General features: G+C 37.5%; 1 protein-coding gene across 4 annotated transcripts; it reads left to right on the forward strand.

Moving 5' to 3' along the window:
• Window positions 1-1,325: 1,325 nt before the first annotated feature.
• LOC113112818 (suppressor of fused homolog) lies at window positions 1,326-13,250 on the forward strand. Of its 4 annotated transcripts, none has more exons than XM_026278701.1 (13): window positions 1,326-1,673; window positions 1,921-2,055; window positions 2,269-2,405; window positions 3,870-4,012; window positions 4,263-4,348; window positions 4,760-4,832; window positions 5,651-5,807; window positions 5,914-6,016; window positions 9,298-9,336; window positions 9,787-9,921; window positions 11,367-11,505; window positions 12,020-12,088; window positions 12,184-13,250. In XM_026278701.1, exons 1-13 carry the CDS (start codon window positions 1,513-1,515, stop codon window positions 12,271-12,273), a joined length of 1,467 nt encoding a protein of 488 aa, XP_026134486.1. In that variant the 5' UTR covers window positions 1,326-1,512; the 3' UTR covers window positions 12,274-13,250. The 4 variants fall into 4 exon arrangements, with proteins under 4 accessions (XP_026134486.1, XP_026134487.1, XP_026134488.1 ...); XM_026278702.1 differs by having other exon boundaries at window positions 5,654-5,807; XM_026278703.1 differs by lacking the exon at window positions 9,298-9,336.
• The last annotated feature ends 226 nt before the right edge of the window (window positions 13,251-13,476 follow it).

Here is a 13,476-nt window from a genome sequence, read left to right on the forward strand (position 1 = left end):
AGGTTTTTGGTATTCAAGCAGCATATTACATCAACAACATGAAGCCTACGTCTTATCAGTCATAATTGCCACAAACTGGCCTGGTATACTGAGCATAAATAATCTGTTCTGACAAACTGTATTGTAACTGACTTTCTGGAGATATGATTCTTAATCTCTGTTTTTTTTCTTTTCCAATTTCCTTCTGCACATAAGCATATGCTTAGAAATGGGAAAGATAAAAAAACAAATAAATAAAATAGTGGTAAAACACTGCTGCCAAGAGAATGATGTGTATTTAGCTACAAGCATAATGCAACATAAGATTGTTTGAATTATATTATTTATACATTATATTATTCAAGGAAGTCGACCTAAAAATTGTGTCTTTTGCATATTTCGGCTGGGGGGAAAAACATCCTACATTACAATATAAGGCAGGGGTTTTCAAACCTGTCCTGGAGGCCCCCCGGCCGCTGCATATTTTGTCTCTTTTGTCAGACACAGTCTCTACTAATGAGCTGGTGAGTTAATTGGGTGTGTTAGATGAAGGAGACATACAGACTGTATAGGGCTGGGGGGTCTCCAGGACAGGATGGAAAACCCCTGATAGGGTCCAGTACTGGATGATTCATGTGACAGAGCGTACAGTCAATAATCTGACCAGCAGGTGGCACTAAATCTACTAATCTACTTCGGAAAGTACAGTTAGTAGGTTCACAAACAAATGTAAGCATTTAGCAATTACAGTACAAATCTAAAATGAATTTGATTTACGAAACAAATTGATAAATTACTCCAATTCCTGGCATTTGGACAATACATTTTAAATAGCATATTAGCAGTAAATTACTGAAACAGTAGGCTAAAATAAAGATTACACTTCTTTTTAAGTATCAATTAAAGTAGATTATTATTTTGTGGGGGGGGGGGGGTGTAAAATAGAAAAAGATGGAAATGTAAAGAATAAGATATGAATTAACTTATGTATGCGTGGTGGGCAAAAGAAAAATCAGAAACTTATTATGGAAGTCATTGGAAGGCTAACAGAAGGTAATAAAGTTTTAACAGGGTAATTGAAATTTAAGTGGAATAGATAATAAATTATAAAATAGTCTCTTAATGTTGCAAAAGTAAACGAAAAAAAAGAAAAGAAACAAGTAACTGTTGTTCAATAGCATTGGATATGGACGCATTCCGCGTAGCAGACCACTGAGCCTCCACCTCCACATGGATCAACAGCTAACAAACTGATGGAACGCTAAACGTCCAACCGCATCGCGACTCTCATGTCTCGTCTTTCTAACGGCTGTTCTGATTGGGTGGGTCAAGTGCCAATCAAAGAGATAGCCACGTCCCCTTTCTGGACATAAAAAACACTGAGGATAAACTGCAACAGGGGTTAAACATAGGGGGGGAAGTGTTTTTATGTTGCCGGTGATTTAATTGCCCTTTTTATTGAAATTTTTAAAGAACACATATTTTTCTTGCGTTTCGGCAACTTTGTTCTCTGTTTTGTGAGTCCGTGTGGGGATGGATGAGATGCGGCCTAGCAGCGCAGCAGCAGCAGCAGCAGCGCACCTCGGCCTCGCCTCGCTCTTTCCCCCGGGATTGCAGGCCATTTATGGGGAATCCAGGCGCCTGTATCCCGATCAGGCGAACCCGCTGCAAGTCACAGCCATTGTGAAGTACTGGTGAGACGTCTGAAGCATTTCTATTTTATGTTGTTGCTTGATATGCACACATAAAAACAAGTTCAATAAAACTGAATTTAGTTTAAACTATTTCATAACTAGTTTTTATTATTATAACACTGAGTGGTGATCAAAGAGGACAATCAAATATCAGTCAGCAGAAGCATTAATAGGCATATAACAAACTTTCAAGTGTACTTTTCCCATCTCAATGACTCACTGTTTTCTTCTATAATCCTCTTTTCAGGTTAGGGGGTCCAGATCCTCTGGACTACATCAGTATGTACAGAAACATGGGATGTCCTGGACAAGACATACCAGAACATTGGCACTATGTCAGCTTGGGTCTTAGTGATTTGTACGGGGACAACAGAGTTCATGAGTAAGAATGAAAGATTATGAGATGAACAGTTTCATTACATGGCAGTGTTGTTACAGCAATACCCAGCTAGTTTAGTTCAACTTGTATTCATATTTACACGATGTACCGTGAGTTTCAGTAGTTGAATTAATTACATGTTTAGTTTAGTGTGAACATTTGTGTTGATGTTGCTTGGTATTGATTAAATTTAAGATGAATTTTGCTTCTTTATAGATTCACAGGCCAAGAGGGCCCAAGTGGTTTTGGTTTTGAGCTCACATTTCGCTTGAAGAGAGAAGCAGGAGAGACGGGACCCCCTACCTGGCCAGCTGAGCTCATGCAAGGCCTGGCTCGATATGTGTTTCAATCAGGTACTGTACCTGCACCCACTCTTAAAGGGGTCATGGACTGAGAAATCAATTTTTTGACATATAACAGATCAATGAACTATAAAAACATCCTGTAAGTTTTGAAACTCAGAACTTTTTTGTTCGTTTAAAAACCGCTTTTATTTGAAACCAAGCTAAGGAAATGACTTGTTTTGGAATGTGCCACTTTATGACGTTTAAGCACCGCCTCTGCAGAAAGTGATGAGCTGTATGTCCTCCCATTTTATTGAGATGGAAACTTTCTGTAGGTAAGAAATTGTAGATTCAGGAGCTGGTTTTCAACCCCTGCCCCGTAAGTTTATAAATACAACAGCTACATTATATTTCTCAGCAATGAGGTGATAACTTAGTTTTTTTTTATTAAACCAACAAACTTGACACGTTCGCAAGCTTCACACTCTTTCTCTCTCTCTCTCTCTCTCTCTAGTTAATTCATTTGAATTAATTTAAATAAATGTAATCTTGGTGCTACTTTATTTGACTAAAGAATTCTTCTTCTAGGGAGCTGTAGATAAAATAGGCTAACAAATTAAATTTACCGATATTTGCCATTTATTTATCCTTTCAGTCACATTTTGTGTTTAAAACAGCCGTTGTCCATGCTGGCAAATAATTATGGCCTCTCGACGTAAATAATAAAAATAATTTTAATAACCCAAAGCGATAACTACAAACAATCCTTTTGGGCGGTGATTAATTTAAACAGAGATATCGGATACCAGTGTCTAAAGTGAATGTAAACAGACAGGCCAAAAAATCGGATTGGGTCGGAAGATCAGATCTGTTCATGAAGACTTGCAATGTAAATGCAGTCTTCCTCTACTACTGATTAATTTTTAAACAAGATAGTAGGATACAGGCTTTGGAAGTAAACAATGATGCAGTGCTGAGTGGGTTTGACTAGAGTAGATCCAACAGTAATGTTACAATACAGAAGCATTCCTTCTGTAATTTCAAAACACTTGAGCAGCTGTTGTTTTCAGCTTTAACGTATTTAAAGTTAATTAATATGATTGGTCTAAAAGGGCTCTCTTAAAGGCATTGTATTATATAATTTAATTTTCCCCCTTGATGTTAGTCATGTATTTTATTTTATTTTTTTCATTTTAAAAGCACTCAATTTCGTTTTTTTATGATTGTTTTTCAGCCTGATATTGTGATCATTTTAATGCTTTTATTTTAGAATACTATTCAGTGATAAATATCTAAATATGTATGGGCTGTTTTTTTTGCTGTATTTTTGTTGCTTTATTGATTGGAAGTGCAAACAATTCACATACAGACTTTTCTTAGTGTTTTTAGTGTACAAATAGCAGATTTGTCCCATAGGAGGTATCTATGTCTATATTCTGTTGCTTGTACTGTATGCAATAATTTAATTAATTTAAACTTAATTTCAATTGAAAGTATGCAAATCTCTCAGACAAATAATTTGCTCTGCGACAGAAAACACATTCTGTAGCGGCGATCACATTTCGTGGCACAGTCCGTTGGACAACAGCGAGTCTAGAATCCAGCATATGTTACTCACGGAGGACCCCCAGATGCTGCCAGTGCAGACCCCCTTTGGTCACGTCAGCTTCCTTCAGGTCAGGCACAACATGCCAGCAGTTTCAGTAAAGTGGTTGATTGTAGGGCAATATAAAGTCCACATTTATTAAGTTCTCTTTATTTGTTTCTTTAGCCATTGAGATCATTCACAGATATGTTTATACAGCCATGTAGATTCAGCTGTGCCTCTCTGTACATTTGAAATTCCTCACTTATTAACCTTGTCCTCCTGTGCATGCGTCTCCTTGTGATCGGTGTAAATTAAGTTTTTCCTTCTGTGCTCATCAGATTGTGGGTGTTTGCACAGAGGAGCTGCAGGCAGCGCAGCAGTGGAACGGTCAAGGCATTCTGGACCTGCTGAGAGGAGTGCACATGTGAGTAATCCCACAGCCAGCCATGAGACAGGCCAAGGACATGCTCGTGCTCAACTGGTGGGAAAACTACATTAAAGAAACTCCTGGATTGATTTAACCACCTGAGGAACTAAATTAATGCTCTTGATTTATTACTTAGTCTCTATGGGATTTATGGATTGGTGACCTTAATAAGTTTGTGTTAAATTTACTGTAAGCAAATGCAAGAATATGGGTGTTATGTTCCTAATTCATGTCTCTTTTCCACTATTGCTGAGGCATTGTGGGAACTGTAGATAAGGGCAGTGTACTTTGAATGCTGTTACTCTGTATGGAATGGGTCAGGAGCTTTCATTTGCTCTGAGATGCTTTGTGCTATTCTTGTTTTTCCTTAATTCTGAAATGGGTCTTGTTTCATTGTTGTTTTTGCAGCGCTGGGGGTCCATGGTTAATCACTGACATGAGAAGAGGGGAAACTATTTTTGAGATTGATCCACATATGCAAGTAAGGCTTTCTGAAGTTTGCATGTTGTTGAAAGGAACAGTTCACCCACCAACGAAAATGTTCTTATATACCCACCTCGATATTGTTCCTAAATGGCTTTTTTGTTATTTTTTTATGTGGAACACAAAAGCGATATTTTGAAGAATTTTAATCATTTAATTTACACGTTCCTCTTTACCATATGACAACTGTCAAACATTCTAATATGCTGATTAAGTGCTCAAGAAACATTTTTTTTTGAAGTATTTCTAATAAGTATTAATTTTGAACAGAGATTTCTGTCATCGCTAAAAGTTAACTTTTGAAAAAATGTTTATAACACCGTTAAATGCAATCTATAGCAATGAATATCCATTTTTCATTACTGACCATTGCATCATAATTATTTGCTGATCTATATCAGCCAGAATTTTAATATCAGTGCAACTGCTAATTTTTCGGTGAATTATTCCTTAAAATTAAGAGCTTTGTTAACAGTGTGGCCCGTTTAGATACTTTTTATTTATTTATCAAAGCTAAACTTGACATGTCCTTTAAATATTTTGCACCTATGCCCTCTTTTTTAACACATTTTACCTCTCTCAAGTAATGAATGATAATTATGTCTGCCGATTAAGGTCATCTGTTATAACTCATACTGTGATGCTTCAGGAGTGATGGGAAAAGATGGAGTATAATTAAGTCTGTGGCTGTTAAACTCAACCCCTCCACCTGTTGTTAGTCCTCTGACCCCTCCTTCTCTGCGCTGAGATGGACACATGTCCAGCCAGGCTGATCTCCTGCTGATTAGTGTGTGTGTGTTGATTGCTCATCCCAAGCAGGAGCGAGTGGATAAGGGCATAGAGACGGATGGCTCTAACCTGAGCGGGGTCAGTGCCAAGTGTGCCTGGGATGACTTGAGCCGACCTCCCGAGGATGAGGACGACAGCAGGAGCATTTGCATTGGGTCACAGCCACGCAGGCTGTCGGACAAAGGTGATGGGTGCTAAGGACAAGACACCAAACTCTCTATGCTTCAGAGATTTTGTATTGGCCCAAATTACGTGTCGTTGTCATGAGTATTTGTGTATTGTTCATACAGACACTGAACAGATTAGAGAGGCCCTGAGGAAAGGACTGGAGATTAACAGCAAGTCTGTCCTGCCTCCCATCAGCAGCCAGAGGCACAGTCAAGACCGGCCACAGTAAGTCCTGCTCTTTTCACGACAATCAGCGCTCCAGGACTGAGTGATTATACTGGTCAAGTGGAAGTATGGTTTACCAGTGCTGTGACCATAATTCTGGTAGTTGCAGGTTGAAGAGATTGTTGCACGACACCAAATTGCTTTGGTTTGTTATGCCACCTGTTTGGGACAGGATGGCATCATTTAGGGGTGCTCCGATCACGATCGTCCGATCGTTATGCGCTTCTCGTCAGTAAAGCCGGTTTTCTAATCATCGGTTAATTCCATCAGGTGCGTGATTTCACATAGAGCAGCTGTAACTACACAGAGCCGTTGTTAATAGAGAAGATGCGCAAATCACGTTAATTTTCAGCGTTTTTTGGTGCATCTTCTCAGTTAACAATGGCTCTGTGTAGTAACAGCTGCTCTATGTGAAATCACGCACCTGATGGAATTAACCGCTGATTAGAAAACCGGCTTTACTGACGAGATGCGCAATAACGATTGGCCGATCGTGATCGGAGCACCCCTAGCATCATTATGGTTTATGGCTAGGACACCAAAGTTGTTTGGTGCCAGGGCTGGGTGTTCTGACTATATATACATTGTGTGTCGCCAGGTAGAGATTTTGCCATATTGTTAATTGCACAGGGTGCACAATTAATCACGTAAAAATGGTCACGATTGTGATAATTATGATTGTTAATTTATATGGGATGTCAACCCCTATAAATTAGTCTATACGCTTGTTTATAAACTGGCTTTTTAAATTATTTTATACTGTTCTTCTGGGGTTCACTTATGACGTTCATGTTGTTTTTACATTCAAAAACATAAAAATCAAGAAATAATAGGCTATTTTCTACACTGGTTTTGAGGCTGGCTCGGGAAACGCTCTTTTTTTTTATTTTTTTATTTTTTTTATGGGCATGCCACATTGAAGACTTGGAAGTAAACACCCACTGCTATGATTGGATAACAGTTTTGCATAGTAAACTAACTTTCTGTGTGTCTGTTTGACAAGCTACGTCCTTCATAGTTGGAGCCCTCTGTGACTTTGGTTAGACACGTACACAAAATGAGGACATATCAAGTAATTGCTAACAAAACAATAGTGACACATTGTATAAGTATTTTTTACTCGCATAAGTGTGCTGCGCCATTCCTGTCGGATCAAATATAGATGGCACAGCATTGCTTTTTAGTCTCAGCAAATCCAGGGCAGACCTGTGTCTTGTCTACAAAGGAATCCATGGTGAAATGAAGCAAACAAACACTTAATATTTTACTCACGTGAGCTGAAACTTCATTAAAAATAAAGTTCAACCGCGCATTTCTAGTTTCTTAATCCAAAGGAAGCTTAAACAGCGACTTTGTTCTTCCACAGTCAGGCACTGCACAATATTTTGCGATTTTCAATGGCATGTTTATTGCTTGGTTCTGGTTGAGCATCATTTCCCTACAATGTCTTATTAATTCTTCTGTGGGGGTGCTGTTTAACCCATTCAAGGATCTGGCGTTTGCTGGGCCTGGTTTTAATTAAAGCTTTCTATAAGAAGGACATTTTCAGTTCTGAAACTCTTTCTTTTCTTTTAGTACGATGATCTCCTCTATATCAAAAGCTCAAGTAAAAGTTGTTTTCTCAATGACTCTTAAATATTGTTATTGCTGGAAACTCATTAGGACTGCTTGTAGTTATTAAACAAAAACAAGCGGTCATAATGAGTTTTCTTCATTCATAGATTTCACTTGGTGACACAAAAAATAATGCTAGACGTCCAGTGTAAACTGCACACAAACACCCAATGCATACTGCAAGAGAGCAATGTGATAAAACGCTGCAAAATGAACTGATCCTGATATATACGGTTATGTGATGCAGTAAGGTTTTAGACATGCCGCCCACCCCTATTTGGTGCACAGTTGAAAAATGGCTTTTAAACAGGCCTGCAATTTTTAGGAATTAATTTCATGAACTTTGGTTGGTTCAGCTTAACTGCTACATATATCAAAATCACTATTGGTTTGACAGCGGATCAGAAGCCTGTCCAATATGTGGATAATTACCTGCAAGTATTTTTCAGACACAGCGTGTCCCTTCAGTCTCTGTCCTCATGAGTACCGACTCTTGCCAGCCGGCCTGCTGTAGCTCACAGAAGTAGCTTCGAGTATCAATGGTCTGCCAGTACAAATGGTCTTTGACTCATGATTATTTGCACTATTAGACTTGCCTATAATTAGGTCTGTGATGGTAGCAGTTAGCTGGGGTGACTGTTTTAAGCACTCCATCCTCATCTCATTAAACGCTATGCAATCCAGATCCTCTTAGTGCATGGTTTGTCTGAGTTAATCTCTCTATCCTGTTGTCTGCGGCCCCTTGTTTTGCTCACAGTCCCCTGCTACTGGTAGCCCAGCCAGATATTCAGACATACATCCTGGAGCACAGCCTGACAGCCTGCTGAAATTGGTTGTGTTGCCTGTTCCAAATAATCATGATGAAAAACCTAATGCTGAATTGAAGTGATATACAATGACAGTTTCCTTATAACAGTCTTCACTTCTGTACATACTTTCTTCATGGAGAGGAAAAAGATTTCAGGCTTCTGCGATGACTGAGATTCATAAAATTTTTTACAGTTCTTATGCAGATTCCTCTTAACGATTCCAGTTTTATTAACAATTGTTTTAGTACTTGTGACCAAGCTGTTGTATTGAATTTCCAGTTTGTCCTGACTAAAGTAATGACTTGCAGTTTCAGTATTTGATTAATTTACATACCCCCTTTCATTGATTCATACATGATTTGTTGTACTATAAAGAACTGGATCATAAGATTAATTATTTGGAGAATCTGACTACTTTGCTGCTGAAATCTATTGCTCGAAACATACATTGCTGACCAGTGCACGTTAAAGAACCATTAATAGAACCAGGCTTGATGAAAATGATTCAAATCCTGTATGCAATTTTATCTGACTTATTTGTACCTATTTTTAATAAAGCAGTCAGTTATCATTATGGACACGGTTGTTAATCAGTTGCTAAAGCTGTGTTTGCCACACTTGTTCCACTCATGCATCGGGTCTTAACATCTTGCTTAAAATACCTTATAGTAGCAACTGAATTAGCAGAATTACAAATTATATGTGGATGCATTTAAAGGAGTGCTCCCAATCTCTTTAAAAGAGGAAAAGTTAAAAGTGGCTTTTGAAAATAAAAAAATTGATTTGCCATGTGGCAGTAGTGGTAAATGCATTCATTCACTTCACTGTGGTACAAATCTGCCCCTAATTTCTCCATAGACAATCAGTTGGACATTTCCAGACCCAGCAGACATCAAGGTAAGAGCCAACTACGAGTGAAACTGAAACTATTTCTCCAACAAATTGTCTATGGAGACTATTCTTCTTCTTTATTCCACATTGAAAATGGGTGTTCAGTAGTGTCTACAAGTTACTTTTTTTGTTTGAAAAATACGGAAACACAAAACTCTGCTCTGCAGTATTTGTTTACTACGTTCTTAAAAAGTATTTAACCATTTAAGCTACAAATGTATGAATATCATTGCATCAGTATTTGGAACATTTCTGGTAGTTTAACATTATGGTATTGTGTTCATAGTTAATGTGTTTTAATCTGGTCATAGCATGGTTATCTAATGCATTTACATTAATAATGTTGAATATGGATTTAGTGCCCAAATATTCAAACTGGGCGCTTGGACACAAATTGGGCACCCTCATTCTTTTTTTTTTTTCTTATTTATATTTTCTCCTCTTCTGTTATCTCAGGAGCCGTAAGGGCAGTCTAGAAAGTGAGAGCTCAGCTGCTATCGTCCCTCACGAGTTGGTGCGAACACGACAGCTGGAAAGCGTGCATCTGAAGTTCAACCAGGAGTCTGGCACTCTTCTCCCACTGTGTCTCAGGTAGGGCAGAACTCTGTAGGGAATGTACTTGTGTAAATAAGGGTCTTTAGCCATATGTTTTCTTGAAAATTACTTGGGTCAGAAATGACATTTTCCATTAATCAATTTAAATTTCTATAATCGTTATAGGAAAAAAAAATTCAGGGGCCTTTTAAATGTATTCCAAACATATTCAGCAAACTTTTTTTTTTTTTCACTTTTTTTTATGCACGTTAAAAGGCCCCTTTTAAAATCACTGAAGTTGTCAATTATTTAAGTTTATTACATGGCTCTGTGGAATACTTGATTCTGATTGGTCAGTCGTGACATTCCGAGGTATGTTATCCCTGGATAACAACCGGTAAAAGCTAATCAAAAACAGGCTCGTCTGGGTAACACCAGTCGCCGCTGTGATCTTACTTGAACTATTTTTCTTGGTGGAAGCTTTGCATTTGTTTAGCTAATAAAATATTAAAACCCGATTCAAAATGGTGTACTATTATTTATGTATGTCATCCTGGTATCGTGGACTCACTCTCGTTTCATTCAAACGCAGCTCCTCTGCTTCGCGTGGGGGTCCTGATCACCCTTTTAGGGTTTATTCTGAGAGATCAGCTGGATGGATGTACATTATCCCTTACATAATTAATGAAGCTAACTGTACTATGATTCTCCTATTCACATCGTGTGTGCACTTTGTTGAGTATAAAGAGAGAACCTGTGAGTTTAATTGTGAGGATATTTTATTAATCCATCCTTTGTTTTCATTTTCATTGAATTGGCTAAATCATTTTTAAATCAATTTTCACAATGTCATGTCATTCTCTGTAAAAATAAAGAACAAATAACACACAGAAATGCATGCCGTTTTATAAATAAAATAAAAAAGTTATTTGTGACAAATATTAAGAAATGTGTAAATATTGACATTTTATTAGCCTATATAAATCCATATTGAACAGGCAGACACTTTCATTGCTGCGATGCAAGTAAACAACCTATTCTTATTTTAAGATAATTTAGCACAACTTTTTTTTTTTCCACATTTCACTTTAATCCTGACAGTCTTAAGATTTTTAGTTTAATTGTGTAAGGGCATTTTTGCCTCCTTAACTTGAATTTTTGTTTATTTTGGTGGTGCTTTTTTTAGCTGGTTTGCTGATTTGCACTTTATTCATATTACAGTATATTTCAGTTTTACAAACATTCTCACTGAAATGCTAACAGCTCTGAATTTTCTGGCACTGTAAGAGTGGGATATGAGTTTTATGTAATCTTCTTGTTTGGACAGAAACAGAGACAAGGCTCACAGAGATGCCTTTGTTTAAAGTTCAAATGAGAGCAGGGACAAAGTGAACATCAGGTTACTTATAGTTTTAGCCTTTAATATTTCCCGCTTGTGTTAACAACACTTGTCCGTGTGAATTATTAATTCTTTTTTTTTTCTTTTTAATCTTTTCTTGTAGAGGTCGTCTGCTTCATGGCCGACATTTCACATATAAAAGCATTAATGGAGACACCGCAATCACCTTTGTATCCACTGGGGTAGAAGGGGCCTTTGCCACAGAAGAGCATCCGTATGCTGCACATGGACCATGGCTACAGGTAACAGTCATGCATTACTATTACATCGCTTGAAGGAATAGTTTACCCAGAAATTAACATTTAGGCAATCCAAGATGTAAATGTGTTTGTTTCTTCAGCTGTACAGATTTGGAGAAATTTAGCTTTACATCACTTGCTGACCAATGGATCCTCTGCAGTGAATGGGTGCCATCAGAAAGAGAGTCTAAACAGCTGATAAAAACAATAATCCACACAATTCCAGTCTTATCAGTTAACGTATTGCGCAGAGAAAAGTCAAGATGCTTCCAGCTTAAATATAAGTCCTCTTAAATACAAGTCCTCTATCTATAACATTGCTTTCTCCAGTGAAACCCATTCACCGCAGAGGATTCATTAGTGAGCAAATTATGTAATACTAAACTTATCCAAATCTGTTGTTATGAACAAACAAACTCATCTTGAGTGGCCTGGTGCTGAGTGAATTTTTGGGTGAATGATTTTTGAAGTTCAGTTCCTTTCCATGTGTGTGTGACTTCTGATCTCCACAACTTAGATACTTCTTACTGAGGAGTTTGTAGAGCAGATGCTAGCTGAAATTCAGGATTTGAGCACCCGTGAAGTGGTATGATTTTACACCTCCTGTTAAAGTGTTTTACTGATTTTATAAACTGTTGAATGTTTTTAACAAGCTGTATATCTCTTTACCCTCTCACCCAGTCTAAGCTGCCTAAGGAGTACAGCTGGCCCGATAAGAAGCTAAAGATCTCTGTCCTACCAGACACAGTGTTTGACAGCCCACTGCAATAAGACTGGGAGCACACTGTCCCTGATTACAAACCCACATCTACACAAAGAAGCTCAACTCTATTGCCTGGCTCATGTGCCTACAGATGGCTGAACGAAACAGACGCTTCCCTTTTTCTCAGAGAGCATCGTATATAATTGCACAAACATTTTTTACATATAGAACATTTGGTATTGTCTGTTATACCACTTGTTTTTGCATTGGTCTACCTATTCACTCTTAAGGAAAGAATAGTGTATATTTTTTGTATTAAAGTGTATAAATAGTTTTTCTGGCTTGGCTTCAAAAAAACATGTATTTGTCTGTTGAACAAGGTGCAAGTAATGGTGCCTTTATTCACCTTAGAATGGACTGAAGTTTAATTTTTCTAAATCCTGCTTGTAATGTGAAGGTAAGCATACAAAGGAATATGCCCTTGTTTATAAAAAAAATTAATAATAATAATAATACTTGAGTCTGAGTATCTGGTTTTATTGATTTGCATATATAAAAGTAGCTGTGCCTATTTAAGGTTGATATTTCATAAGGTCTTAATTTAGTTGTCAAACAATAGGTGGTTAGTTCACCTACACAATACCAAAGCTTGTACAGTATGGGTGTTTTCTAAGCCTCGCGTGTAATGTAAAGTTGAGAAACACTAAATAGTTCCCTGTTCTCTCTTGTTTATTTTTGTTAACTATTTTACTTGTATTGAACTTCCTTTTATTTGACTCTAGGATTGCATTCCAAGCCTCTTTATAGGGAAGCAAACTAACTGGTTCCTGGACAGCAATCTATTTTGTAGAATGTGCATTTGTTATTTTTGGGATATTTGCTCAATAGGTCAACGTGTAAAAAAAGAACCTCTATTATTAGTGTTTTGTATTTTGTTTTTTTAAAGATGAATTTACTTAGCGTACTGGCATTTTTATATTCTGGAGAATCACTACATTGCCTGTGGTTTTGTTACCCTAAAGTGCATTAAAGTTATTAACATAAATCAGGGTGTGCCTGTTGATTTTAGTTACACAAACTGAATAAAAAATGCTGAAAAGCTACCATGGCACTGAAATTCCTCATGGAGAACCAACAGGTCTGCATCTATCTCTTGATGCTGTCTCAATGTAAATGCTCTCTCTGAATTAAGTAATGGCATTCTGGTGGGCTGTTGAGATGATGGGTGGTAGATTCAAACACCGCTCTTAAGTTCTAAAACCCAGAAGAGA

Source organism: Carassius auratus, chromosome 13 (assembly GCF_003368295.1).
Source record: "Carassius auratus strain Wakin chromosome 13, ASM336829v1, whole genome shotgun sequence".
Taxonomy (NCBI): domain Eukaryota; kingdom Metazoa; phylum Chordata; class Actinopteri; order Cypriniformes; family Cyprinidae; genus Carassius; species Carassius auratus.

Coding starts and splice junctions, on each gene's coding strand:
- LOC113112818 (XM_026278701.1), top strand. CDS start 1,513: ATGGATGAGATGCGGCCTAGCAGCGCAGCAGCAGCAGCAGCAGCGCAC. Junction 5,808..5,913: donor ACGCAGGCTGTCGGACAAAG/GTGATGGGTGCT, acceptor TTGTTCATACAG/ACACTGAACAGATTAGAGAG. Junction 9,337..9,786: donor CAGACCCAGCAGACATCAAG/GTAAGAGCCAAC, acceptor CTGTTATCTCAG/GAGCCGTAAGGGCAGTCTAG.